Here is a 26,785-nt window from a genome sequence, read left to right as displayed (position 1 = left end):
TGCCAAAAGGCAGGAAAGAGAAACCATATTTCATACTTGTCTGCTGGCTGTGCTGGAGTTACTAAAAATGTAACGTATTCCTCATTATCAATATGATCATTGTAAAAACAAAGTCAAATACTTCATTAGAACAAGCTTGGAGCATGCAAATGTAGGATTAAATTTACTCTTGAGGTCATTTTATCTACTTTCAATAGCAAAGCAAATGAAATAATTTTACCAAGTTGTCTCAGTTGTTATTTTTGAAATAGAAAGCTGAAAATACATTTCCCAAGGATGGACAGAGTATAAAATAGAATATTCAATATCATATTTTTAAAAGATAGATTGTATGTATGTGTAGTGCAGTCCCACGCATGTTTACTTGGAAGTAGGCTTCACTGTGTTCAATGTGGCTTTCTCTGAGTTGTGACTAGGATTGCAGCGATAGCCCTTTGATATGTGACAGTGTTTGCATAGACATACTTACATATTAATTTACTATTTTCTTTTGTTAGTTATGGAGACCAAAGGCTATCGCAGTTATCCAGAAAGCCTAGATATGGAGAGACGCTGGAGTCAAGGTTCCCAGTCTATGGAGTATACTTCTGCAGGAGCAGAACAGCGGCCTGAAGAGAGTAATAATTATATGGAGATTGTAAACGTGAGCTGTGTTTCTGGTGCTTTTCCAAACAGCAGTGCTCAAGGAAGCAACAAAGAAAAACCTGAACTACTTTCTTGCCTTCAGCAAGACCACAATCAGCCTAGTATTTCAACCTCTGACATAAAAACTGAGTCAGATTCGAAGGAACTTTCTGCAACTGTAGCTGAATCAATGGGTTTGTACATGGATTCTGTAAGAGATGCTGATTTTACCTATGATCAGCAAAGTCAACAAGGAAGCATAAATCCTGGGAAGATGTATCAAAATGTTGAACAGTTAGTAAAGCTATACAAGGAGAATGGCCACTGCACCTCTCCCTTGAACACCCCAAACAGGCCCCTAAGACCTCTAATATCAGACTGTGCAACCTCTATGAATGGGGGCATCGTGCCAGCAATTGTCAAAAGCCCTAGAGTATGTCAAGACAAGAGTCCTCCTGACTGTAGTCCTCAAAGCATGACTTCTTCAGTGTGCAGCCCTCCTGGAATTAATTTTGTATCTTCAACTACACCTACTAACTTTGGAAATTTCACAGTAAATAGTCCAGTAAACCAGGGAACACCTTTGTCATGTTCGCCTAATGTTGAAAACCGAAACTCAATGTTGCACAGTCCTTCACATGCTAACAATGTGGGGTCCCCTCTTTCTAGTCCTATAAGTAGTATGAAATCTCCAATTTCGAGCCCTCCTAGTCACTGTAGCGTGAAATCTCCAGTTTCAAGTCCTAATAATATTACCATGAGATCCTCAGTATCCAGTCCTGCAAATATGAACTCAAGGTGCTCTATTGCCAGCCCTTCCAATGCCAATAATAGGTCTACTCTTTCTAGTCCAGCTGTTAGTACTGCGGGGTCCTCTATGTGTAGTCCAGTAAATGGTGCACTAGCCTTTCCTGCATCTAGCACACCTGTTGGACCTGGCACAGGCCAAGACATTGTTCCTAGTCCAGATACAAAAGACAATAAAGGTGCTCCAGAAATCATATTTCCTAAAATAGAGGAAATGGAAAATGCCATCTCTAACAATGAAGTAGCTAATCAAATGAATATTGTTCAGTTTATAAAACCTGAACCAGAAGGGGTATTCAGTAGCTCATGTCTTGGAGAAAACAGCAAAATCAGTTCTGATTCCCCATTTTCAGTATCAATAAAGCAAGAATCGGCTAAACATTCTTGTTCCGGTGCTTCTTTTAAAGGGAATCAGACTGTAAATCCTTTTCCATTTATGGATGGGTCCTATTTTTCTTTCATGGATGATAAAGACTACTATTCTCTTTCTGGGATTTTAGGACCACCTATGTCCTCTTTTGATGTCACATGTGAAAGTAGTGGGTTTCCAAATCCAGGCTTATCTGTAGGAATTAAACAGGAGCCTGAAGAGAGCAGCTATTATCAAGAGAATACTCTGCCATCCTCTGCCATTGTTGGTGTGAATTCAGGTGGACAGTCATTTCACTATAGGATTGGAGCTCAAGGCAGAATATCTTTATCACGACCTGTTGGTAGAGAGCAGTCTTTTCAGCATATGAGCTCATTTCCTCCAGTAAGTACTCTAGTGGAGTCATGGAAATCACATTCTGAATTGTCTGCCAGAAGAAACGATGGGTATCCAGTTCTAGAATACATTCCAGAAAATGTGTCAAGGTAGGTGTACTTTTCTTACATTGCTGATTACCTAAAGACAAAATATCTGTTTCGGTTTTGTTTGCTATTCTTCAAAATTGCATAATTCTTTGTTACAGTGTGTATCATTAGAATATTAGTCAATTTTCTGTGCTAACATGCCAGATTTTAGTATTGGTTGGTATATACACTCAACCAGTACATTAAAATTTTAATTTGCTAAAAAATGCTTTATATTTTCACTCATTTTAATGGTGGTATTTAAGCAGCTTCATGGGTTTCAACATCAAAGATAATTATTTAGGGAACATTGACCTGGAGATATTCATTAGGTATTTTTGAATGTTTTCAGTGTGCTACAACCATTGACTAAAAGGATGAATTAAATTTTTAAAAAAAGATCAAGTGTCTGTAAGGGATTATTTTTATAAAGTTTCTGTGGTTGTGAGTATGCATATATTTCCAATGGGCAAAATGTAGAAATTAATTATAAAGGCTTTTAGCAAAATTATTTCCCTGTTTGTACTAATTTAGAAGGATAGTGGCTTAAATACATGTACACTCAAATGCCTCTTGAAAAATAGTAGAAACAACTACGAAGTTGTAGTATAGAACAGTTCTGACCATTCAAAACAGTATGCAATTATTCCCTGCAAAACAGAAGGACTACTCTGCATACAAGCCTGACATAACACTGTTTATGCAAGGCTAGATCTACTAAATTCTTTTGGACTACTCCACAGTCGTCATAGCTGTACACGGAAGGCGTAACCTACAGGAGTGAGTGCTAAGAAACTGAGATTGTTGTTCCAATGATGTAACAGCAAAATCTAAAGATTTCTTTCCCCTGAACTACTTCTTCTGGATCTTTGATCAGCCTTTGATATCCACTTCATCTTTGTCCTCAGGCCTTCTTGGGTTCTCTTCTATCATGTTTTCAGTAATATTTTTCCCACCAGTCCTTCTCTGTTGACTGTTCAATTCCTCCATCTACACATTAGACACAAACATACGTAACTGAGCCCTGATGTTGTATTTTAAAATGAAAAGCTAATTTGAAAGGGGGAATTTCCAAGTGGAGCACCACTGAGGAATGGAAGGGGATGCCCAACCCTTTCTGTTTCCCACCATATATGCACTCCAAATTGTCCTGCCAAGTAGCATCTCTACCCCATGGAGTTTCCAAACACTTCTAAAACTCCATTCTTGGGGTGGGGTGGGGAGTGATCTGGAGTGGAGGAACAGAGGGTGGGGCAAAGGATTGAGAACCTCCCTCTCTCCCTTGCCATTTCTCTGCTCTAAAGTCTCCCTTCTCAAATCAACTTTTCATTTAAAGAAAAATAACACCAGGGCTCGCTCACTGTATTTTCTCTAAAAACAAGGGACTCTATGTGCCCGCAGACAGTTAAGGTGCTTCTAGCTATTTCCTTTAATTTTGAGCCCAGCAAATAATGGGTTTGACAGAGACACCTTGAACCAGCCATCTCTAGTGATGTGGATTTTCTGGGGAAATTTGTTTAAGAGCACAATCCTATGCATGTTTAGACAGAAAAAAAGTCCTACAACTCCCAGCATTCCCCAGCATAGCATAGGTAGATGGGGTATGCTGGGAGTTGTAGGACTTTTTTTTCTGTCTAAACATGCAGAGGATTGCACCCTAGGATAATTTTTTTATGTCATGTTTTGTGCAAAACTACAGTAAGTAGAACACCACGTTTTACATGTTGTATAAATTTAAAGAATTTCCAGTAGTGACAATTACTTCAACTGAAATATTTGATTAGGAAAAAAAATTCAATTGAGCACATTTCGTACTGTTTAAAAGTTATATTCAAAGCTTTACTTGGCGGTTATAGACTTGTCAGTTCAACAGCATAAATTTCCTTTAGCATTTTTTTTTTTTATGAAGGCACTGGAAACTGTTAACACACTAATTAATACTCAAGGAGCTGTGTATTAGCTATATATGTACATCTATATAATCTGTATCTGCCCAGTTTGACTGATATAGTGTCTAGTCATTATTAATTATAATCATAAAAGAGTGGAATCCTAAGAGACTGCCTGTCAATAGAAGGTGGCTCAGAGATCAGAGCCCTCTCTCTATCCTGTGCCTTGCCGGCAGGAGCCAAATAGGGTGAGATGAGAATGGAGGCGAAAATGCCTCCTGTTCCTCCTTTTCTTTACGGTTTTACTCGATGAGCTTCTTGGTTGATGTAGCTGACCTACCTTCTTGTGGGCAGGACGGCCATTGAAGAGGCTTTAGGATCTTTCAAACGTTCTTGGAAAAAGTTTAGAAAAACCCTAGTATTTTCTGAGAGCACTTGTGGCAAATTTGGGCTGTGTTTCCACCAGCAATTTACTCTAAGCTGCCTGTGCCATGGGGGTCTCTGTGGTTCCATGACATCGTGGCCATTCAGCCCCAGTGTCACATTTTATTGCTGAAAAACTGCTTCTTCTGAGACAGCGTATAGTACGACTTTTCCCGGTTTATGGCGGCCTGACCTGCTTCCACAGTCGCACTGGGTTCGCTGTCTTAGCCCTGCCTATGGGGCATCTAGCCAGGCCTTTGTGGGTGTGTCACTCTGACCTCAGTGACCCAACCCTTTCCCTCCCTGTTCTCCAGAAATTTCATCGCCATTTTGGAGCAGGATGCCAAGGGACCAACTTTTAAAACATCATTGAAAATAAGCACTAGAACACAGCCCATTACCCCAGTCAAGAGGTGTTTTCTCCCATTGTGCTGACGAGGCTTGCCTTCTCAATGACCACAGAAATGACAGAGTAGCCCTTCAATTGACACAGCACATATCAAAGCCCTCAGTTCTTGAAATGCGATTAAGCGTGATCTCGAGGCTTCGGTCCACTACCTTAGGACGTAACTCCTTCACAGCTTCCAAATAGAGATCCTGTGCGTTAAACTGGGGGCTGGTTTCGGTCTCTTTCCCACAACTAACCCATTTGTGTCTCCTCAGAGGTAACTCCCATTGCTGTAGATGAGGCTGAGATTCCCCCTCAATTGAAATGACATACATTAAAGCCCAGTTGTTTAAATGTGTTTAAACTACCAAGCGAGGCTCCAATGAATTGCCCTAGGACGAAAGTACATCGTTATATCCTGTGGGTTACAATGGGGTCTGGATTCTGTCTTTGTCTTTACTACTCTCTTTCCCACAACAAACCCATTAGTGTCTGCTCAGAAGTAACTCCCATTGTGCTGAATGAGGCTTGCCTTTGAATGCCACATCTGAACTTACAGAGATTCCCCCTCAATTGAAATGGCACACTTTTAAGCTCAATTCCTTAAATGCGATTAAGCGGGATGTTGAGGATTTGGCCCATTCCTTAGGACGTGACTCCTTCACAGCTTCCAAATAGAGATTCTGTGCATTAAACTGGGGGCTGGTTTTGCTCTCTTTCCCACAACAAACCCATCGCTGTCTTGTCAGAAATAACTTCCATTGTGGTCAGTGAGGTCCTCTGGGTTAAAATGGGGGCTAGTTTCCCTCCTTGTGTTCTCCCTCCCTTTCCCAGCACAAGTATATGTTTGTCTACCTGGAAGTAACTCCCATTGTGCGCAATGAGGCTTGCTCCTGAAATGCAGGTGCATCTGGACTTTCAGGGGAAAGGAGAAGCGGGGCGGGGGAGGAGGGAAAGCCTTTTAAAAAATCCTCTACTCCTCCATTAGCTTCTCCTTCTGTTGTCCTGGAAACATGGCCGAGGGGGTGGGAACACTGAAGTTGTGTGAAGGAGAGGGGGAGATGATCCTGGAGGGAGCAGTCAGGCAGAGATGAAAAGATGCACACATAAGCACCCGTTTTAGGGGCAAGAAAGTTTAAAGGGGCGTGGGATGCTCCAGATTTTTCGTGGCTTCATTAATACACAATTGTGCTTTAAATCCCCGTTTCAGGGGCAACAAAGAAGGTTGGGGGTGGGATGCTCCAGACACAGCGCTTTGATTTTTTGCCCCTTTGTTAGTGCACTATTGTGGTTTCAATCTCCGTTTTAGGGGCAACAAGGAAGGTTTAAGGGGGGGATGCTCCAGGCACAGTGCTTTGATTTTTCGCTCCTTCTCTAAAGTAAAACAAAAGGGCTGGGAAGGCAAGGAGGAGACTGGCCAGAGTGAGAAACTTCAGCGAGGCAGAGGAGGTGAGGGAGGGGGGAATCAGAAACAGGAGGAGGCAGGAAAACAGACAGGGAAAACAGACCTAACCCACTCCAAAAAGGCACCACCCAGCCATCAAAAGAATAACGCGATTAGGGCTCCGTGGAAACAGCACAGCCTGCCAGGGTACAACGATTATGAACCGGGGCCTTTTGGAACATGGAAACACGCACGAGAGAAAATGCGCTTGGGAAAACAGAGCAACAAAGTTGGAAAAGAAGTGAAGGCAATAGTGTAGAAACGCACCCTTGGAGAGAGAATACACTAGTAGCTAAAGTTTGGTAATGGTCGACAAACTAATCTATGTTATGTGGTCCTCGCTATGCATTTCTTAGAATCTGCATAGGGTTCTTGCTCTTGGAAGGTAAGAGTAGCTTAACCTTGCTAGATTAATGCTTCTCAGATTAGATGCATACTTCCTGCCTATTTACTATAATGAGTAAGCACCTTCTAATGTGCATACATAAATTAATGTTTGATGTATTTGCCCGGCAGAGCCAAACGCTTCCAGATGATCTTGGATTTAATGTCCTCTGCTTATACTATTATATACTTGGACAAATGATCAGAAGTTATGTTTTCTTTTAAGACACCTTTTTTTAAACCATAACTATATTGGGTTTTTCATGAGTCAGACACGTATGTAAAATGATCAGAGATCTGGTTCTACCTGGCTCATGGAAAAGACCTGGAAGTGGAGGGAGTGATTAATAAAGGAGGGGCTTCCTGTAGGGGTTTGTTAGTTTTTCTGATCCTTATGGTCTGTCTTTTCCTTACACAACAATGTAAGCTGGATCTATTCAGACATGATAATCATCATTGCAACTATTGGTCTCAACATCCTCTTCACTCTATCTCTCTTACAGGTTTGTAATGAACTGTTTCTTTGTAGGATAGATAGATTTTAATGCAAACATTATCCCTTTTCAGGTGTTCTACAAAGGAATTACTTGAACATACAAGCAGGGATAGGGTTGCAGCAGGTAGCCCCACCACTGATGTCACACATATAGCGCAGTCCCTCCCACTGACATCTACCTATATCCGCAGGGAGGGGTCCTTTGCACATGCAGCTATATGCCCGGAGACTTTCACATGAGAAGAAGCCCTGTGCTGCTGGGGTTCCTGCTTGTGTGGAAGCCTCCATGCCTCAGCTGTATGCACAGAGACCCCCTACTTGCAGATGCTCATGCCATATGTGCTGGTGTCAGGGAAGGGGGCTACATCTGAGTTGGGGCTACTTGATATGGCTGCATTCCCACTTGCACGTTCAAGTAACTACTTTGTAGAATGTGTGAACAGGACAATTCTTTTATACATTTTTCTTATAATATGTTAGGAACACTTGTAACTTTTCTGTAGCAGGAGTTGCCCCCCAGCTGTTAGCTCTTTTTAGCTAGATGCGAGGCAGTTTCAGCCAAGCAGAGTTGACAAAGCATTATGGGATGAAGAGGTGTGATCAGCAACAGGCATGGTAAGGGAGAGTGTGGATGGTGATAGGTGGAGTCTAATATCTCCTTGTGTGGGTTTTCTAGGGAAGTCCAAGACACAGCAAATGATTCTGGGAGAAGCCCGGTATCATTTCTCCACAATTATTTTCAAAGCTTATGGGGCTCCCTGAGGACTTCAGACATAATAGGTAAATCATCTCAATCAGAAAGGGCTTGTTCATACTTTTCCCCCTTGTGTAAGTCTAAAATGTCAAAGGATAAATCTAATTCCAGACTTGCACAAATTTAGCACTCATCCTCAGTAGGAAGAAAAGGTTACTATCATACAGTTCTCTTACTCCAGTTGCTACTGATATAGATTCAGTGAGCACAATTATGTTAGTGTATGGAAATGACCCAATATCTAAGAAATACTGGTTCTATGGAGCTTTCTTTTTAAAGCAGGTGTGGGCAAGTTGTGCTCTTCCATATGTTTTGTCCTGCAACTTCCATCAGCCCTAGGCAGCATTACCAATGGTGAGGGATGATGGGAGTTGTAGGTCAAACATCTGGAGGGACACAAGTTGTCCACCCCTGTTTTAAAGATACACAGAGGAAAGAACAATCAAACAATTAGATACCACTTGTGCTTGCTGGAGGAATCATCATTGTCATGTTTTCTCCATGGCTTTCTTGATGAGCTTCTTAAAGGTCCTATGCCCATTACAATGCTCTTCATGCCAGAAAACCAGGAAGTGATGTGAGTGTGGTTCTCTATGGGAATAGGAGAAGGTTTGCTGAGTTTGGATGGTGAAAGTGGAGGATTGTTGGGGGGAAGTCTTTAAATAAACGTCACCCTAAGGTTGTATCTTCATGGACAGCATTAGTGTGGGAAGTAGACACATCATTGGCCCGGTTTACATTTCACAACAACCCAGGTTTTGTTTGTTTTTTTAAACCCTGGTTTGTTAACATGGCAGTGAGCTAGTACACACTGCCCATCATTCCTGTTGGGAGCGGCTAAACAACCCAGCAATGCTCCGTCTCTGGTTTGTTTGTCAAGATGTGTGAACCAGGAACTCTGGCTTGTCTCTTCCCCTGCCAGGCTAGAGAAATAACTGAACAACAAACTGTGGGGTGTTTCTTTGGCCTGTCGGGAGAGAGAAAAAACAGTTCCTGATTCATGCGTTACAACAGCCCAGAGATGGAGCGGCCCTGTGTTGTCTAGCTGCTGTAGTTCGCAACAGGAGCATTGGAGCAGTACGTGCGAACACACTGCTGTGTTCACAACAAACCAGGATTTGGAAAAAACCTGGGTTATTTTGACATGTGAACCGGGCCAGAGACTTCTGCTACTTGCATCTACGGTTTCTATGTTACCAGAACAGCTTGGGAATGAATCACACTGCAGCAACTCCTATGTTGCTGATGCAGCGTCTGAATTGATTCTTAGTTGAATCCCAATCTTTTCCCCCTAAATTTGTGAAGCCTTCAAACACTTATAAAATGCTTTATTTCAGTAATCAAGGAAGGCTTAAAGCCAGTTAGAAATTGTTATTTGTGTTACTTCAGTGACTGAACAATATATTGAGTCAAAATATGATGTTTTATGAAAACGATAATCTGAGTGAGAGTGCAGTTCTAAATTTGTGATCATGCCAGAGACATAATTTTCAAAAGTGGTTTAGGAAAATGTCACAGTTACTTGAAAAAACAATAAAACTGAAGAGGCTGACCTTTTGTACCGCTTCAGCAAAAGTTTTCCCTAAAAAAAATCCATTGGCCTGTAACTTTCCAGATACCTTTGGTGCAGTTACTTTTCCTTATTTAGACTCTCATCTTTGTAGACAAAAAGAGGGCCATCACACTGGGTTGGATCCAGACTAAATTAGTCATACATTAGTCCCGCTGAAATCAATGAGATTAAATGTATTACTAATGTAGGTGGCAATCCTGTACACACTTACCCGGAAGCAAGTCTTATTGAACTCAATGTGACTTTCTTCTCAGTAGATATATAGAGATTGCACTGTAAATCTGGGCCCAGTGCACTGCATATTATAACAAATGTAAAACCAAAAGTTATATTGACTTGTTGATTCAAACATTTCAAAATTCATGCTTTAAATTTTATAAAAAAATATATTTTTTATAATTTATAAAATTATAAAAGTAATTTAATTACTTTTAATTATTAAATTAAAATAATTTAACAATTATTAAATTATTAATTTATAATTTAATAATTATAAATTATTACAAATTTTATAATAATTTATAATTATTTTTCTCAGAACTGTACAGTTATTGAAAGATAAGACATTATGCAACAGGATATAATGGACAATATAACTGACAATATACAAAAGGAAAAGGGAATGAGAAGGGAAGAGGAAAGCGAGCATTGGAGCACCAGCTCCTTTTCTGGCTGATGGGGGGGGCAGTGTGTTCTCCCCCCTGTCATGAACTCCTTCTGGAAGGCAATAGGAGCAGCCCTCATAGTGGCCCTCAGTCTCCTGGCTGGTGGTAGAGGTCAGAGCGTGCCACCCTTCAGCTCTGCGGTCCCAGGGCAACTACAATCAGGGCCAGAAATATTGGAACAGGGATAACCGTTTTGGCAGTTGGCCTCTGTACACCACCACATTGAAGTTGAAAGGAAACACACCCAGATGGGAGCGAAGTCAGGACTTTCAGCTGTAATTCAAGGGGTGTGACAAAAGTAGGGCACTAACCATTCAGGAAGGACAGCCAGTGGCATACATACACACCCATCGTTGGTGGCTCAAAAGTAATGGAACAAACCAACATCATTTCAAACTTAAGGATCACCTTTAATACCTGGATGAAAATCCTTTGTAGTCAATGACTGCCTGAAATCTGGAACCCATGGACATGAGCAAATGCTGAGTTTCCTCCCTCGAGAAGCTTTGCCAGGCCTTTACTGCAGCTGCCTTCAGCTGCTGCTTGTTTGAGGGTCTTTCTGCCTTCAGTCTTGTCTTCAGTAAGTGAGAAGCATGCTCTATTGGGTTGAGATCAGGTGACTGACTTGGCCATTGAAGAACATCCCACTTCTTTGCCTTAAGAAACTCTTGGGTAGCTTTTGCTGTATGTTTTGGGTCATGATCCATCTGCAATATGAAGCGGTGTCCTATCAGTTTGGCAGCATTTGGCTGAATCTGAGCAGAAAGTATAGCCCTATACACTTCAGAATTCATCCTGCTGCTTTGATCAGCAGTCAGGTCATCAATAAACACCAGTGACCCAGTTCCATTGGCAGCCATACATGCCCATGCCATAACACTGCCTCCACCATGTTTGACAGATGATGTGGTATGCTTTGGATCATGAGCTGTTCCTTTCCTTCTCCATACTTTTCTCTTCCCATCATTCTGGTACAAGTTAATCTTGGTCTCATCAGTCCAAAGAATCTTATTCCAGAACTGGGCGGGCTTTTTAGGTGTTTGCTGGCAAAAGCTAATCTGGCCTGTCTGTTCTTGAGCGTTACTGGTGGTTTGCACCTTGTTGTGAAGCCTCTGTATTTACATTCCTAAAGCCATCACTTGACTGTAGATGTTGACAATGACATGCCTGCCTCCTCAAGAGCATTTTTGATTTGGCTAGATGTTGTGAAAGGGTTCCTCTTCACCATGAGCAGCATTCTACAGTCATCCACTTTAGTTGTCTTCTGTGGTCTTCCAGGCCTTTTGCTGTTGCTGAGCTTGCCAGTTAATTCCTCCTTTTTCAGGATGTTCCAAACTGTTGTGTTGGCCACTCCCACTGTTTTGCTATCTCTCGGGTGGGTTTATTTTGTTTCCCCCACCTAATGATGGCCTCCTTCACTCGCATGGACACCTCTTTGGACCTCATGCTGGGAGTTCCAGTGAACAGCTACTAAATGCAAATGTAACACTCAGAACCGCCTCCAGGCCTTTTGTCTGCTTGATTGGTCATGGGGCACCCAGGAAACAGGCCACGCCTGGCCATGCAGCTGCTTGTCAGCCATTCATTCCATTACTTATGAGCCATCAAGGATGGGTGTGTGTGTGTATGCCACTGGGTGTCCTTCCTGAATGGTTAGTGCCTCACTTTTGTCAAACCCCTTGAATTACAGCTGAAAGTCCTGACTTCGCTCCCATCTGGGTGTGTTTCCTTTCATCTTCAATGTGGTGGTGTACAGAGGCCAACTGCCAAAACAGTTATCCTTGTTCCAATATTTCTGACCCTGACTGTATTACTACTGTCACAATTACTATTCTCTGATGGTTGTTTTGCTGTGGTTGCTGCCCATTTCTAATTGCCCCATTATAAGATTTGCTGCCCAATTGAACAATTGGCATTGTAGACACATTCCCTTGGACTGGCAGGCAGATATTTGCCGTGTTGAAAGGTGTGCAAATATTTGACTTGGGTATACACAAGTTGAAATAAAGGCCAACCCAGAAATGGTCACGTTTGTGTGGATTTTGTTCTTTGCTTTCCAAATTTAGGTCTTGATTTTTGTTTTTAAAAAATTACTTCTAGACAACCGTATTATCCTATGAAGGATTTTTAAAAACAACAACTGTGTTTTATAGAAGCATTATTGAAATTCCATTACAGACTCTAAGGATGTATGCTGTCATGCTGCCTCCTTGTTTATGCATATATTTTTTTCTACAGCTGTCCAGTGTTTTTATTTCTCATCTGATGCTTGTCATTTTCATAAACCCATACAAAATGAAAAGTGCTTCTCCCCTGCAGGAGTGGGGGAAGCATGTGTAGGGCTTCTCTCTATTTAAAGATTGTGAGGAGGAATTATAGACTTGATTTGAAAGTGTTTGAAAGTGTTTCTTGTTCTGGTGGGAAAGAGGAGCTGTGTGTTTATGCTGGCTGAACCCCCATGGGCCTTGCTGAGGCAATCGTTTTTAGGATAACTGCCAAAATGAGGATGTTCATATTGATTTTTGGATTCTAGTGTTAGTTGGACAAACTTGGTCAGTGACATTCTAACACCTGGAACCCACACAAATTACTTGGAAATAAATTCCACTAAAATTCACAGAACCTACTTTCCACATAATGTATTTAGGGTTGGGCAGTCATTTTAAGTTCATTGTTCTTCTAGTTTTCCTCCCCACCCCCCAGCTGCCTGTATTCTAGTAATTCTGTTAATATGCCAACATTTTAATGGCTTTAAGTTACACTTAGTCTTCCTCCGGAAATCCAGAGACATGGGCGATCATGATGTTTGTTCAGAGAAAAAATATCTGGCATAGAGAGATTTTAAGGCATGTAAGACATTCAGAGGAAAGATCTCATTGTGTTAATTAGTGTCAACTTGGGAAAGTGTTTTTATGTCAGCATGTTTGCATTGGAGCATCTGTTTTAAGTACTTACTTTAATAAATAAATAATAAATAAATAAATAAATAAATGTGAAATCTAAATACCTCCCCAGCTGGAATCTAGTTATCTGGAAGTAGGGAATTTGATTAAGGATCCCCTGCATACGTACACACGCACACACTTTACAAATGTGTAGTTGAAGTGTTAAGACAAAGACTGTATTCCTTGGAGTGTTGCACAATATTAATTAGTAAAGATTTTGGCTTTGGTTCAGTCAACTGTGTACGTGCAGGAGGCGCTTGTCAGGCAAGGAAGGCAGAGATGTCTGTGTGCAAGCTTAGCCATAGCAGATAATGGGGAAAACCCCAGCCATGCTCGTGGAATTCGCTTGTTGGATTGTAGCCGCTGGGTACAATCCTCAGCTACTAACAGTCGAAGAAATGTGTTAAATTTAAATAAGCTGCGGATTGCACCCATTCAGACAGGCAAAGCCCCTGGCTCTGTCTGTGGGAGGTCTACATTAGGTTTTTCCCATTCACTTCAGTGGTGGAAGCAGTTCCCTGTACATCTAGCGTTGCTCATCAGAGTGAAGAGCTTTGGATTGGAGCCATTATGTTTGAGGGAAATTATTTTTTGCTTCAGTACTTTAGGGCTGCAGACTTCATTGGAGACAGATTAAAAAATGGTTTCCATTCTTGTTAATGCTGAATCAAGGCACTGGCAATTGGGAGTCGAGTGGAGGCAGGGAGAGAAACAGATTGCCTATAGGAGCTTTGAAAAGGTCAGTGGTTAATTAGTTACCAGGAGAATAGAATTTATTTCATTTGTTGTGGGTTAACACAGCTATAATTTTAGTTATAGCCTACTTTATGCTGAAAACCATATACTCTGTTCGTGTATACATATTGGGGGAAAATAAATTTTCTTAATCCCAAAAAATGAGTTTCTGCTCCTGTAAACTAGTGGCTGCAGGTGTTGCTTTGTATGATATTTCTGCTTTCTACATAAACTCCCTTACTTCTTTATAGATTGAATAAAGGACACATACAACAATTCAAACTGGATTTCACATATACTTTGGAATGAAGTTATTTGTTTACCATCTAGACTAGGAGATCTCTTAAACTCTGGAGAACACTGTGTTAAAATCTAAAACATTTGCATATTTCCTACTTCTGAATTAGTCCCTGTCTTTCAATTGAATTTTATTTCTTTATTTAACAGTGATTTCAAGTTCCAGGTTACATTAGAATATGCTGCTTGTGATTTACTTTAAAATTAGAATATATAAATCCAGAATATATCAATTTACAAAATGCTGTGGGCAAAGTTTCAGAATCCTAACCTATGAAAATTGTTTCTGCTTTCATAAAGCCGCCGTAGGCCTCTATGAAGGACAAACAATTAGTTTTGCCAGCGGGTCACATTGAGAGTGTGTGTGCATGTGTGTGTTTGGAGGTGTGTGTAGCAGTAGGATAAGACTCTTCTTCCAGGATGCTGGCAAAATAGGTAATCAGTCTCTTCCTGTTGAGAGTGGAGAGGGAGAACTCTAGATATTGGTTATTGCCCAGCAATAACCCTGCTTGTTCTTCTGTTGCTACTACATAGCTTAGAAGCAGTAACATAGGACAGATCTCTGTGCCCAAAATGTCTGGTATTCATTCATTCTCTCTCTCTCTCTCTCTCTCTCTCTCTCTCTCTCATGTTAACTGTCACTGAGCCAAAAGGGGGGAAAGCAAGTTTTGCTAACATTTTTGTCAGTGTTGAGAGGTATCCCCCTAAGTATTTTGTGGGGTATTTTTCTAAAGGAGATAAGTATTTATCTATGCAGGAAATAGTGCCCTATATAGTCTTAGTTTGTCATCGCCAATGCTATCACCTTTACTACATGATTCCTGATAGGCTATGATCGCCCATGTGACCAGTCCAGGTAAGTGTACCCTCACTCTAAATCAGCCTTGGTTGAATGACATCAACACAAAGCCAAATGTGGCTACGTAGCATTGTGATGTCATGTTCATTACGTGATTGGCTGGAATCCCTCTAAAACAGAGAAAGAGGTCCTAACCATAGAAAAAATGCTGCAGATGCAATCAGTGTGGAAAAAGGCAAACATCTGATCATTAGGGGTTCTTCTAAGGAAATATTTTTCTCTCCCTGAAATCTGTATTTCACTCTAAAATGGATGAGCATTTGATGTAGCCTTAGTATTAACTTTGTGGAGCCTAGGCCATGGCCACTCTAGCTAAGCAAATAGATATTGCAACAGAAATTCTTGAGCCATTTATGCAATTTAGGATTGAATATGGGTTTTGATACTCTACACAAGGAAAGCATATTTGAACCTCCTGCTAAAGGGGTTGGCTCTCTGGCCAGTTCACTGTTTGTTTTCTAGGTTCTAGGATTGGATGCCACCTGCTGACCACTGAATTACATTGCAACATTAATAGAATGGACCTACAACAAAGTATCTCAGAATTTTTTTGTTTCTGAGAGCTTTCCTTTTATGGAAACTTGGATTCATATATTAGACCTGATTGGTCATGTTACAGGCACCACTCCTCCTTTATGTCCAGCCTACAGTTTTCTGTATGTTGACATCAGTGGGGTGATCCCCATGTCAACTTCCATCCTTTTGTCTTATTTACTGTTGGAAGCTCAGATAGTTAGCTAAAAAGTGAAATTCCTCCCAGCCTCCTTCAGGTCTTCCATGGTTTGGCAAAGTGTGTGATTTTGTCATTGTGGAGAAGATTACAAACCAAATTAAAGTTAACATGTGTAGAACTAAACCAAACACCTTTCTGCTTATCTAGGGTATATTCCGTGAGTATGCCAGAGATCTTGATAGATCAGCAGCAGAGCCTGGAAAATAACTATGTATGTATATTACAGCTGTGTAATTTCAGCCTCCGACTCAGTTTTGTAGTGTACTTTCACTATCAAAAGTGTTCATCAGGCCATGCATTATTCAACATTGCTCCATAACTTCCTTTATTTAACTTGTATGATGATGATTTTATTGTCTATACTGCAGATTTAGTTTCCAGCTTAATTTATGTATAGGCTCTAAAATGTTTACTTTTGCTCATTTCTATATTTCACCTTTCTTAGATTATTTTTAAATGTATTTTTGGTTAATTCTTCACAAAATTCTTCTACAAAAATACCCCCCCAACCCATCCTTGTTCAATCCTTCCTGTGTGTGAGACAAGTAATTAGAGTTAATATTTTAATTGATTAAAAAGGAGTGGTAAACAATGAATAACTGTGGAATGGAACTACTTCTCAGTGGTTAAAGTAATGGAATTTCCAGTGTAGTCCTACATGACTACTCAGACGTAAACACCATTGAGGTCCGTGGGGCTTACTTCTAGGTAAATGTGTATAGGATTGCAGCCTTGAGTGCTTAATTTTGGATTATACGTAGTATATCTAATTGTAGCTGCAAACCTAAGGACACTTATCTGAGAGTAAGTCCCATTAAACTCAGTGGGACTTACTTCTGAGTAGACATGCATAGGGCTGTGCTGTAAATGTATATTTATATTGTCACATTTTATGCTGGATATCCTTTTCCTTCTACCCAGGATACGAACAAATTGAGATCGGGAACAAAGGAGTTGCAATCACTATGCCCTTTACCTGGAAAGAAAGCTGTTGTTTAAATTCTAAGCAATTCTTTTCCCAGTTCAATATCAGCCAATCTAATAGGAAATGTGTGGGCAGATCATGCTGTTTACATAGCTCCAAAGTATATTCTTACACTGACCTTGTCTCATACGTTGGGAGCCACGCAAACAACAAGATCTTCTCTACCTCCCACATTTCTTATTAGATTTGATGTTGCACTCAGTAATTTATTTGTGTCCTAGTTAGAGAAGGGTAATGTCCTGAATTCTGAGAAGAATCCTTAGGAAAGAATGCTACCTTCTACTGTACTGATGATAGATGTGTTTTGTTTCAGAATAGCAATAAGGAGTGTTTAGACTGAAAGTCCGCACAGGGTGGAGTGGGAACGTGCCCTCTGCCCTCCCCCACCTACGTGAATTGAACATAGTGAACTGGTTTGCATGATCAAAACAGCCCACTGTGGGTTAAGCCCTGGTAAGCCCTGGTGTATGCTGGCTGATATTTTGCATATTCAGCCCCCAACAGGGGGTTGTTTTGTTGAGTCCAAATCCATTGAGTAAACAACCCTTGCATAACCCATAGTGTCTGGGTTCAAACTCAATGGCAACCCCCAGTTGGAGGCTGAATACACAAAATACTGGCTGGCACACACCATGGCTCACTGTGGCTTAAATGACCATGTGAACCAGGTCCACGTAGGTGGGGGAGGGCAGGGAGCATGATCCTCCTCCACCCTGCATGTACTTTCAGTCTACACACTCGTTATTACTATTCTGAAACAAAACGCATCTATCAGTACAGTAGAAGGCAGCATTCTTTCCTTTTGAATAAATGCTGGCTGGCACACTTACATGAATATGAGCTGCATGTGTAGGCTCCATACAGACATTTTTGTTCAGTGTGTGTAGTCAGGGAGAGTGATCTGCACGTGTATTGCACCTCCCTGTATACACCACACTGGTTCTCTTATACCTGACACAGAATGCTTTTGCATTTTGTTTTTTTAAAATTTCAGTCAAATTTCATTTCATCATAGAATATTTTCTTCTAGATCCTCTATGTGCTAGAACCACAGAAACATTTAATTGGAAGGGATGTGCACGTGGCTTTAGAGTCCTGCTGTGAGAAAGGATACTCCTTAAGCATCCCAGACAGATGCCTGTCCAGTCTTGCCTTGAAGACTTCCAAGGAAGTTGATGCCCCAACTTCTCTTGGCTACTCTGTTCTTATCTGCCCTGAAATTTCCCCCTCAACATTCGACTTAGATGGTATCCCTGCTTCATAAGCCCTGCCCTGTTCTCTGATAACATGCTGAATAAATGTTTAGCCTCTTCCTGCTGACATCCTTTTATATGTTTGAGAATTTGTACAGTCCTTTGTTGTTTTGGGGTTTTCCATGTATCAGATAAGTTACAAGGTGTTCATGTAAAGAAGAAAATAACACCTTTTCCCCCTTATCAATTTAATTACCTTGTCATTTCTGCTGTATATCCATAGATCAGCCTTCCCCAACCTGGTGCCCTCCAGATCCCCAGCCAGCATGGTCATCCTGGCCATGATGGGATTTTTCACCCAACAGATCTGGAAATCACCAAGTTGGGGAAGGCTGCCCGAGATCTTTAATTGTAGGTTGATGATGTAGACTTCCCCTAACCATAGTGATCATGGGGATAGGTCATGCTGTTGCACAATTATTGCACCAGTGCAGCTGAATTACTTTATTTGTATTAGTTTGTATGTGTAGTTCTAAAGCAAACATTAAGAAGGTAATTTACATAGCGATAAGGTGTGAACGTTAAAGACCGGCGGTGTGCCACTGACAATTATGGTTAACTCTATGCTGTGGCTCTCAGTGCTGAAAACATCAGACACATCTTGGAATTTCGCAGAGCAGCTTTAAATTAAGTTTCTATATGGATAGGGTTGCTAATTGGGAATGATATTAAAGGCAAAACTGAAGTACTTTGGCCACATAATGAGAAGACAGGATACCCTGGAGAAGATGCTGATGCTAGGGACAGTGGAAGGCAAAAGGAAGAGGGGCCGACCAAGGGCAAGATGGTTGGATGATATTCTGGAGGTGATGGACTCGACCTTGGGGGAGCTGAGGGTGGCGACGGCCGACAGGAAGCTCTGGCGTGGGCTGGTCCATGAAGTCACGAAGAGTTGGAAGCAATTGAATGAATAAACAAGGGTTGCTAAATTGATTTTAATCTAATCTTAATTTGACTGACTAAAATATTATAGGGTATGGTTTTAAATTATATTGTGAGGGCTATTTTTTGTTAACTAGCTGAGACTATTTACTTTGGCATGGAAAATTGTCTTAAACCTAATGGCTTGGATTCTAAGATACGGTACCATAAGGAAGTTCGTGAAAGGAAAATTTCCCATTCCCTCCTGCCACCTGCAATCAGAAGCCTCTCTGTGGGGTTGCGGGGTTCTCCTGAACAGCATGGGAAGTGGTGTGTGGGGTTGCTGTGGAGAAGGGAAATTTTCCTTTGGTGAACCTCCTTAAGTTCTCCGGAACCGGGTCACTGTTTAAACAACACACATGCATATCGTTTATAACAGCCTTATCAGATTTGAAGAGCCTTTTACCAGAATATCACTGATGAAAAGCAAACTTAAATTCCACTTTTTAATTCACAATTAAACTGTCTAATGCATTTTGCCCTAGTTATTTATCTAAGAACACTACCTATAAAAATACATGCTATGAAACACTATTCTGTTAAAGAATATTCAAAGCATTGTACAACAAAATTAGTTAAAAACCAATACAAAAGTAGAACCAACAATCAAAGTAGAAATACATCAAATACATACTCAGCACCAACCCAAACAATAATGCGAAAACAGTAACCAGATAGCTAATCTCATGGAGCAGTATCCTATTGTGTCCATGCGCTAGCAAGACTGACCGCTAGTGCAGCAGGAAGTTATCCGTTTTAGAAGTGCTGCAGAAGGGAGCAACACAATCACTGGGAGTGCAGCAGCCCTGTTGGTACTGGCCATTATAAGCTCTCTCAAATGGCCAAGTTTAATTAAGGATACAAGGATGTCATTAATTGGGCTGCCCTGAGTAGAGAATTTTTGTGAATTGGTGCAACTCCTGAAAGGCCTTGTTCTAAATTCCCACCAATCTTATCTCCCAAAAGAAAGACTGGGAGGAATATGTGGATGAAGGTACTCCTTCAGGTATGCCAGTCTCAGGCCAGTTAGAGATTTAAAAGATAATAATCAGACCTTGTACTGGGTCTGCAATCTAACTGGTAGCAAGTGCAGATGTACAAAAGTAAACACTGCTTGGGACAACTTTTAGATCTTAGCTTGGATGACAAGTTGTCCCAAGCCATTTTTATCAAGACACATTGAATATTTCCTTCATAAAGATCTAGTTTGCATGTAATGACAAGCCATGGCTTAATTAACCATGGTTTATTGAACCATGGGTTACTGTTATGTGTGACCATGGAACTATGGGTCAACAAAGGGTTGTTAACCACGAGAAGAGAACCCATGGTTTGTTGTTGGGTTGTGAACAGTTGGTTGTTTAAATCATTGGTTTTCATCAAGTGCAACCCCAGTATCATGGGCTGCTCATGGGTTGTTTTGCCAGGCTATAGAGGCAGTGGGTAAGAGTGGTCAAAATACCCAGCCTCTTTATATGCCAGTACTGCAGTGCCACAAAGGCAGTTGGGATATAGGGAGAGAATGGGTGAAGGAGGAGGGAAACAAACAATCTAAGTACTGAGAAAATAAACTGTGGCTTGTTCAGTCATCTGCCAGACAAACCCTGGGTAGAGCAAAAAAGAAAAAAGGTTTAAATAGTGTTACGTGAGAACCAGGTCAAAGAGCTTCCTCTAAATATGTTTGGAACCATTTCTCTTGTGCAGCTGTCTTTTTTTTTTTTTTTTGGTGGTAGTTCTTGGATCTCTGTTAACTGCCATTACATCATCATTTATTTATAATCCTCTGCCTTTCAGGAGAAATCCAAGTATTAATTTATTTCTTTTAAGAAATACAGTTTTCTGGAGAAAAGATTTATTTTAGATGGTTTATCACAGTAAACTAGATAATTGAGAGAACACATAAGCCCTGTTCTGTTTTACTATTACAAGTCTGTAGTTATAAAGTTGCATATTTAAATTTCCTTGGCACAACAATGTAATGTAAGTTATATGGGACAGAGCAGATTCAGCCTTTTCTGAGGCCTTCCCTGAAACAAGAGCAGGGCTGATTACTACCAGATTAGTCAATTTCTTCACAAGCTGAAAGTGAATGTTGGGTGGGGTTTCCTAGCAACAGTTGTAGGGTTAATTATATGCAATGAAATATTGATTCTACAACGCACAGTTCTTTTTCTTCCTGGATTTATGTCTTGATGTGAACTCTACAAAATATACCATCATCAACAAGGATGATGCATGTGATGTTTCCCAACATTGATGACCAGCTGCAAAATTATTTGAAGTTATGGACTGTTTTTACTAGCTACTCTATTTAACTTAATCAGAATCTGTTCTATTTCAGAGCTGAAAGTATTTTAACTTGACTGGCTGGTACCTTGTCCAACAGCAACAGGAAAAATGGGTTATTGTGACTTATATGTAGCATGCTGTGTTTGGAGCACATTTTTTTCATATTAATGTAAATATTTTCCATTGGTGTAGGCTGGACCTATACCAGAATTTACCTATGATGAACACTTAATCACTCTTTTGTGTCATTAGTTAGTTATTATGTATATGTGTGGATCAGTCCTATTTCTATAAAAGGCTGCTTCCTGATTTTTTTGTTCTAAACTTTTTAGAATAATTCTGTGGAAAGCCAACTATAGGGGTTCACAAATTATGTCCAGGATTAGTAGTCAAAAATGATTTTTGCTAGCCAGCAAGGATATAGTATAAGTATCCCTGAACACATGCAGAATGCCTATCCCTTTCCACTGAGCAAGTGACAGTCTCACAGAATTGAGGAGAATAAATAATAGCACAGACAGCATTGTTCTCCATAAGCCTGATTCCTTTGCAGGTCTCTTTCTGAAATATAAAAATTGACCCCACTTCCCTGGTAAGCTCCAGCAGACCAGAACAACCATCTGTTTTCAAAACCAGGATTGGAATACTAGGGGACAGAGTCTTTCCCTCTGTCCCAAAGGAATCTACTCCAGATTTTTGTTCCTTCCATGCAGTAGCTCCCCTTCACAGTCTGCATACCCAGTTCCTTGTTCTGAACTTAGCCTCAGTTCTGGGCGATGTTGATTTACAAGCTTTAGTCTACACACTCTGTTGTCTGGCTGTCCTCTTTTTAAAGAGTTTGAATTATTGGGATAAAGTTGCTGCTAAAAGAAATATTCTGTATTTGCAGCAAGGCTAGTGTGTCTAGAGAGCTGCAGAAACAGTGAGCAGTATCCAGTAAGACACGAGTGCTAACACAACTTACATTGCGCTAGCATAAGGGACCGTTAGTGGAATATTGACCGTTAGCCAATAGTATTAGCTGGCATGATGGATTTTCTGGGGAATCCCATTGAGCCAGCTAATGCTGTTGGTGTTGCACTAGAGATCCCTTACACTATTGCAGCATAATTTATATTAGCGCTCATATCTTATTGGATACTGCCCAGTGACTGGAAGAGGGCAACTCTGGAAAGTGGTGTGTAAGCTAGGACTATATGCATAGCTATATATGTGTACTGTGTAATGTAATTAATCTTAAGAAGATAGAAGAGATTTTCAGTTCTTTCAAACTCTTATGCTGCTGACTTAAGTTTTGGAGACTGAAGTTTGGAGGCAGAATCTCGTCTTCTAGCATAAAATGTTACCTTCAAGTATTTTCTGAGTATTTCCACATGGTTCAGAGGAGGATGAGGATGCTAAAGGACACAGTTGTGTAAAAGAATAAAGGTGCTGTTCTGAGTAGCAAGAAGAGCTCTTTGAGACCTGTTAGGTAAAAGGATAGAAAAAGGCATGTAGTTCCAGGCATTGACCTCTTGCATATTGAGAGATGCTCCAGAATTTTCCAAGTTTTCTTTCTAGTTGCAAATGTTAAATTCTAATGGTAGTTAGTATGAACATTCCAGAACAACTTTACAGATATATGCAGGCTTTTTTTCTGTCTCTAGGACCTTGTGTGTTCCTATGGTATGTTGTTCAGATTGTTTTGCTGTGATTATCCCTAGTCCCCACTGTACCAATGATAGCCATTTGTGCTGATGCTCCGGTACAAGAAAGATGTTCCTACAATGATGCAGGAATGCCAAATGTGGTTTTTGGTATGTGTGAGAGGGTGGCAGGCAATGAGGTTGCTGTGGCCTCTTGTGTCTTGTCACAGACCTTTCAGAACAATTCCTGGACTCAGATATTTTGTAAGGCTTTGCTTTGGCTAAAAGCACTACCAGGTGGATTTCCCAGTTTTCTGAGACAAGAATTTGCTAGTGTCTGCTCGTGCCACTAAACCTGAATATACGATTAACTGAACTGGTAGTTTAGTAAAGAGCAATAAAATATTGTATGGGAAAGAGAATAAAATAAGTTTTAAAATTTCTGCAATATTTGAATGTGTTTTACTCAAGTATGGATAAGTAGATCTGGTATCATGAAATTGTTTTCATTAAATATTGCAGCATTTGTTTTGAATCTCCAATTAGACTATGCGTGTTCTGCACTGAGGCAAATAAAAATTTACACACAGTATCTAATTGAACCATGGTGTGTCCAAACAGCTCTTTAAATGTTTTAAATGTCTTCTATTTACTTATTTGTGATGCTAGAAGTGGCAGCCGAGCAGAAATGAAGCTATGCCCTGGTTTGAACTCACTGAATTCCTTTTAAAAAATGTGCTAGTGTGAGCTGCTACTGCAAATGAGACAAGAATAAAAATGACCCTGGTTGGCAAAGAGAGAAAAGTAGCTAGTTGAAAACGGATGTGTTTTCTTGGTGATACCGTGGTAGATAAATGTGGACTCGTAACATATCTTTATTGGTTCTATTGAGTAGATCTGAAATGGATTATACACAACTGAAAGCAAGAGTGACTAATGAACCTGTTGTTTTTTCTAACATATATTTTATTTAGCAAATGGAAGTATAGATGTATACCCTTGAACTGAAAAGAGCATTTCAAATGGAAATCTGAAGAACCTGAGGTTGCTGTATGGAATATAACAGAGGCTTCAATGAATAATTAAAAAGTGAAAGCTAATAAAATATACAGCACACAAGATATTGTAACTCTGCCTTGGGGATGAATACTTTCCATTGCTTTTAATTGTTGCCAAGGTTGACCTTCAAGGTTTTTTTCAGGCAGATAATTTGTTATGGTAAGAATAAGTTCAGTAAATATTTCAACACAAGATATGGATAGATTCCTAACATTATAGAATATTAATCTTATCAAGGGGTTTCCCCCTAGGAATCTGTTTCCTGTGCATAGTATATTTTTAGGCTGTATCTTAAATGGACACACTCTAAATATTCCTCAAGCCAAAACCAGCAGAATATTCAGTAGCCAGTACTAACTGTATGTGTAATAGAGAATGTGCACACACCTAGACTGAGGAAACCAAGGTTCAAATCCCCCAGTCAGCCACAAAGTTATTGAGCAAATTACACAATTCAGCCTAGCCTACTGCACAAAGTTGTGAGGATCAAAGGAAGGAGCCATGTGTGCTGATTTTGAGCTCCTTGGAGGAAGGGCAAGATAAACGTTTAAATACGTAAATAAAAATCTATATGTGTTTCAGTGTGACTATTGGCTCATAACTGATTATGATTTCATACAATTATGTGTAATAATAATTTGTTCATGAAGCCATCTATAGAGGAATCTTCTCAACATAAATATGTTTACACAATTCTTTTCTACACAAAAGCGGAGGCTGTAGTGCCTGACATTATGTACCGTATGTTCAAGAAACTTAGGAATTGGTTTAGAAATGTCCAATTTGAAATAAAGTACTCTGAAAAGTTGAGCTTGGATTTATTTTCTAGAAAGCAAGCAAATATCCACGTGACTGCACATGAATATTTGATTCTGCTACACCTATTTTAATCTGGCTTCCAGTCAGCATACTGGACTGAGATTTTCTCAGTAAAGGCAGTGAAAACTCTGGACCTGGGAAGGAATGGGAGATTGTGGCAGTTCTTCTAGACCTCTCAGCCAATGCTGACATCATTGATTATTACATTCTTCTGGACTGCCCATGTGGATTGGAGGTGCAGGGTTCTGCTTTGTAGTGGTTCTACTGCAACCCTCGGGTGTTTTGAGGCAAGGGAATTCCTGCTTCATCCTCTGGGTATTTCTGTGTCTAATATCTGAATAAAACTCCTTGGATAGGATATCCAGTGATTTGTAGTGTGATGTCATCAATATGCTCATGGGAGCCAGCTCTATATCTTGGATACAGGATTGGTGGTGTTGGTTAAAATTCTTTTAAAATAAAATAACGTTAATTAAAGTTAAAATTATTGTAAACTTTTAAAATAATTTTTAGCTCCCACTTGCTTTATTTCTAGCAATGCTATGTTTTTGAACTATCTTTTTCTGTTTTGATATTTCCATGCTTTGATATTTATCTCTTCTTCCAAAATTATTTTGTATTATTGTTGCTGCTTTTAAAATGTTAAAAATATTTTAATGTGTTTTATCATTGTTTTGTTTTGTTGTCTCTCTGAGAGCTTCAGCTATAGGATGACTCATAAATTGAATGAATGAATGAATAAAATAAAAAAACTCTAGGTATTTGATGGCTGTTATTGGCTGAATGAAGGTATTTACCTTTTGCTCTTGGGTGTGTGGCTTGCAGTCATGGTCAGGAAAGCTTTTTACCAGCTGTAGCTGGTATGTCAACTCCTAGAGAACCAGGGACCAGTGGTGTAGTGGAGATAGGGCTTGCAGGGATGCAGTGCTAGCACTTACTGATTATCAGGGACACTGAGATCATCTGCTCCCTTCCTTGACTTCCCTCTGAGCTTAGCTGCAATGCTCACAGTAGCTGGGAAAAAGATCTTCCCAGCAACAATACATTGTTCCCTGTAATGCAAAGTATTAAATGGTCTTAAATGTAAAATTAAGGCCCATTTGTTCTACAAAAGACCTTCTCCATGGAGGTGAAAACTACCAGAACAGGTTTGTTGGTATGGAGCAGAATCCAACGGGGCACTTACGCCTCCACAGATTCTCTTCGGCAAGCAGTGGGTCCCACCAATTCCGTTGTGTGAGCGGGACCTAGCGCTTGCACAGCAGAGATTTTGCACTTACCAGAGGAAGCCCCAAACGAGCAGAAAGACTTGTTTCTTGATCAGGACAGATCATCAGAGCTCCTTTATGTAAGCTCTGCCAACCTGCCCCGTTCTAGAAATGAGCATTTTTGCTAGTTTCTGGTTGCCCTGGAAGTGCTAAATCTTCATTCCGGAAATGGTGGGTGCTGCTGGTAGAGGAGACTGGGCAGGGCACAAGAGAATTGGTGGAGATGTACGTGCCCCGTTGGATTCTGCCTTAAGATCAACACAGCTCCTGAATTTTTGGAATGTCCCTGGGGTTGTCGCTATTGGGACTGTCCTGATGGGGGAGTTTACTTCAAAATTTACATCTACACCACTGCCAGGGCCCCATGGTTTTGATAGCTTCTCAGCTTGATTACTGTCAGGCACTTAAGATTACTGCCCTCAAAGAGAGCTGGGAAACTTCAGCTGGCACAAAATGCCGTTTCCTGGCTTTTTGCCAGAGTAACCAACAGATTTTTACTGTTTATTGTTATTGAATATTTACCGAAGAAGCTTCATTGGTGCTATTTTGTATCTGGACTCATTTCAGGGTGCCCCTTTTAGTCTCTAATGCTCTAATGGTCAACATATGTTATATTCTTTCTCCAGAGTCCCTTTTCTTACTCGTCACTTTTTTGTGGTGATTTTAATTGTATTTTTATGTTTTAAAAATGTATTTGTACAATGACCAGATAATTT

General features: G+C 40.3%; 1 protein-coding gene across 8 annotated transcripts in view; it reads left to right on the top strand.

Moving 5' to 3' along the window:
- The window catches only part of NR3C2 (nuclear receptor subfamily 3 group C member 2), a 205,337-nt gene that overhangs the window by 7,920 nt on the left and 170,632 nt on the right, over nucleotides 1-26,785 (top strand). For all 8 annotated transcript variants that reach the window (XM_084856235.1, XM_084856236.1, XM_084856237.1 and 5 more), the window contains one exon: nucleotides 498-2,286. In XM_084856235.1, coding sequence (XP_084712361.1) covers nucleotides 500-2,286 — 1,787 coding nt within the window. In that variant the 5' untranslated portion in view covers nucleotides 498-499. The remainder of the gene's footprint in view (nucleotides 1-497; nucleotides 2,287-26,785) is intronic.

This window comes from Heloderma suspectum, chromosome 5 (genome assembly GCF_057233095.1).
Source record: "Heloderma suspectum isolate Gila_16-S chromosome 5, 16-S_ref, whole genome shotgun sequence".
NCBI classification, from domain to species: Eukaryota; Metazoa; Chordata; class Lepidosauria; order Squamata; family Helodermatidae; genus Heloderma; species Heloderma suspectum.
Note: the sequence above shows the minus strand (reverse complement) of the source record. Positions and strands in the feature narration are given on the sequence as shown.